We start from the raw sequence: 3,026 nt of genomic DNA on the forward strand, positions 1-3,026 counted from the left end.
CCAGGTCCACGGTGTCAACTCACGGGCCACTTTTGCTTCGACGGCTACCATCGCAGCCATCCGCACCATGCTCGCCATGGCCGTCGCGCGTGGCATGGACATCCAGCAGATGGACGTCAACACGGCGTTCCTCAACGCGCCCGTGGATCACGAGATCTACGTCCAGCCACCGGCCGTCGACGGCATCTTCTCGCCGAATACGGTCCTGCGCCTCAAGCGCGGGCTGTATGGGCTGAAGCAGAGCCCGCGCCTGTGGAACCACACGCTGGACGCCTGGATGCGCGAGCAGGACTTCGTCCCCACAGCCACGGACGCCTGCATCTACCGCCGCACCTGCAATGGTGGCAAGGTGATGTGGGTTGCCGTCTACGTGGACGACCTGCTCATCTTCGCCGACAGCGACAGCGACATGGCCGCGTTCAAGAAGGCCATCTCTAAGCGCTTCAAGATGAAGGACCTGGGCAGCCCAGACATATGTCTCGGCATCAAGGTGCAGCACGACCGCAAGGCCAGGACCGTCACCATGAGCCAGGAGCACTACCTGCGCAACGTGCTGGAGAGCTTCGGCATGGCTGACTGCAAGCCTGTCGGCACGCCGCTCTGCACGGGCTACGTTGACAAGCCAGCCGACAGGGAGGAGTCACTCCCAGACGTGCCGTTCCGCGAGCTGCTTGGCTCCCTCCTCTATGCTGCGACGATGACGCGTCCAGACATCTCGGCGGCTGTCTCCATCCTGTCTCGCCGTATGCAGCACTTCGGCATGGACCACTGGAAGGCTGCCAAGCACCTTCTTCGCTACATCAAGGGCACCTTGTCCTACACCATCAAGTACGCCGCCACTGGCGACACCAGCAACGGCAGCACTGCCGACGGCGTGCTCTCAGCGTACTCGGATGCGTCGTTCGCCTCCGACGTTGACACGCGACGTTCCCGCACGGGCTTCGTCGTCTTCTGTTCCACGGGCCCCGTGTCCTGGAACTCCAAGCTGCAGGCCACCGTGGCCACAGCCTCCGCCGACGCGGAGTACATGGCTCTCGCAGCCACCGCACAGGAACTCATGTTCCTTCGCCAACTCCAGGAGGAACTCACCGGCGCCGTCCTGTGCGAGCCCACGCTCGTGCACACGGACAACCAGCCGGCGCAGCGCGTTGCCGAACACGCCGCCTCGCGCATGCGGCACATCCTCGTCAAGTACCACTACATCCGCGAGTGCGTCGACACCAAGAGGATTGTGCTGAGCTACCTCGCCACGGAGCACATGATCGCAGATCTCCTCACGAAGATCCTCCCTCGGCCCAAGACGGCTCAGTTCTGCACGATGCTGTTCGACCAGCGTCCTCTGCCAGGCTGCCAGCCACGGGCCCGTCCTCATTCGGGCCGGTCGCCACGTCCTTCGACTCCGCGTCAGGACCTCTGAGCGGCCGCGCACCACAGGACACGCCTTCACTCGGGCCAGCCTTCCACAACAGGCTGCGCACCACAGGCACCAACCATTTTCTTAAACGTGTTCCACAACACACGTCCTTACTCACATCTCACCTACATCTGCCCATGCCATTCCTACATGCATGACATCATCCACATGCTCATCAGCAAAGCATGTTGCGGACTCCAGGCGCGTGTACACGTAGTATTTGCTCCCAACGACACCCACACAACACGAGTTTTCTCCACCAGGAGCCGCTTGACGGTAAATTGTTGAAGTTGACATCCGGGTTCACCCTTTTGGGTATCCCGAAGAGAACGACCTTTTGTTGTCTGACCTTGCTGATCCTGCATTACCACACGAACGTATGCTGTTCGTTCTTCCGTTGATTAACCGACCTGTTTCTCCTTCACAGCACCGCAACGACCAGTAAATCGTACTCCCCACAGCTTTTGCCAGATAGCAGTTTCATACATACGACAACGTTTGCGCAGGTCAGATGCTCTGTTTGGGGATGTGAAACGTCAGAGTGACGCAAATCAAATCAACTACCACCACCGAATGCTTAACGTCGTTACCGTATTGCTGTCGGAGACTTAGCGAGCTCTGGGTGCATTGTGTCCAGTTTCGTGCATGATATATCGTGGGTTGGGCGGATGCATTGAGCTGGATGCATGAGAGCACGAAGAAGAAATCTCGCAAGCCACGTGAAGCCCCTCGTAGCAAGAACATCACACTGCTCACGCGATGGCATGCTGCATTATTGGCTGCCACAACCATGTCGCACGAGCTGTTTCCAGGACAATGGCTTACGGACATGACTGCAGTGTGTGCGTGTGCGTGCGTCTGTACTTCTCACTCTCTTTCGCCCCTTTCCTCCTGCCCCTTTCCTCTGCGCACACGCTTTGCTGCATTCGTGTGTCATGTACGATAGTTAGCACCTTCACGTGAACGCAAACACTTCAGTCAACACTGTGTCAATTAAACAAGGTCATGCACAGGGACAATGGCAAGATACCGTCTACAGGAATACGATTACACATCAGACACAAACGATTCCCGATCCCTCCCCACAAACACACACACACACACACACACACACACACACACACACACACACACACACACACACACACACACGCACACACACACACACGCACACACACACACACACACAAGTTACTCCGAGCGATCGGCGGTACGCCTTGTCTGCAGCGTGGCTGCCATTTCCGTGGGTGATTGGTGCACCATCACGACGTTAGGCCATTGCCAGTTGCCAGCATTGCCGGTGCTCCTGCAGCCGCGAAGCACGAGCGAGGTGACGTGTGGAAGGCTGCTCACATCATCAAATTCGCAGTTGTTGAGGATGAGGCGCTGGATGCTGTCGAAGCAGGAGAAGCTGCCAATGTGACAGCCCTCGAGCCGGCACGTGGACACGTCGGTGATAGAGCGCAGCAGCAGTGGGTGGTCTGGGCTGTGTGGCCGGGAGGTGGTTCGGGCGGCGTTCACAACCGTCAGACATGCTGTGGAGGAGATGGTGACGGCACCGGAGCAGTCAGCCAGCACAAGCTGCTCGCACTCGGCAATGATGCCGTCCAAC

The 3,026-nt window shown here is 58.5% G+C and overlaps 2 protein-coding genes across 2 annotated transcripts in view; one reads left to right on the top strand and one right to left on the bottom strand.

Moving 5' to 3' along the window:
- Positions 1–1,417, top strand: part of PTSG_13028 (uncharacterized protein) — a gene marked incomplete at both ends in the record, with an annotated part of 5,686 nt that extends 4,269 nt beyond the window's left edge. Inside the window, one exon of the mRNA XM_004988335.1 lies at positions 5–1,417. Within this exon, the coding sequence (XP_004988392.1) occupies positions 5–1,417 (1,413 nt within the window). The remainder of the gene's footprint in view (positions 1–4) is intronic.
- A 1,188-nt stretch (positions 1,418–2,605) lies between these two features.
- The window catches only part of PTSG_10342 (uncharacterized protein), a gene marked incomplete at both ends in the record, with an annotated part of 2,349 nt that continues 1,928 nt past the window's right edge, over positions 2,606–3,026 (bottom strand). Inside the window, one exon of the mRNA XM_004988336.1 lies at positions 2,606–2,995. Coding sequence (XP_004988393.1) covers positions 2,606–2,995 — 390 coding nt within the window. The remainder of the gene's footprint in view (positions 2,996–3,026) is intronic.

Source organism: Salpingoeca rosetta (genome assembly GCF_000188695.1).
Source record: "Salpingoeca rosetta unplaced genomic scaffold supercont1.36, whole genome shotgun sequence".
Taxonomy (NCBI): domain Eukaryota; class Choanoflagellata; order Craspedida; family Salpingoecidae; genus Salpingoeca; species Salpingoeca rosetta.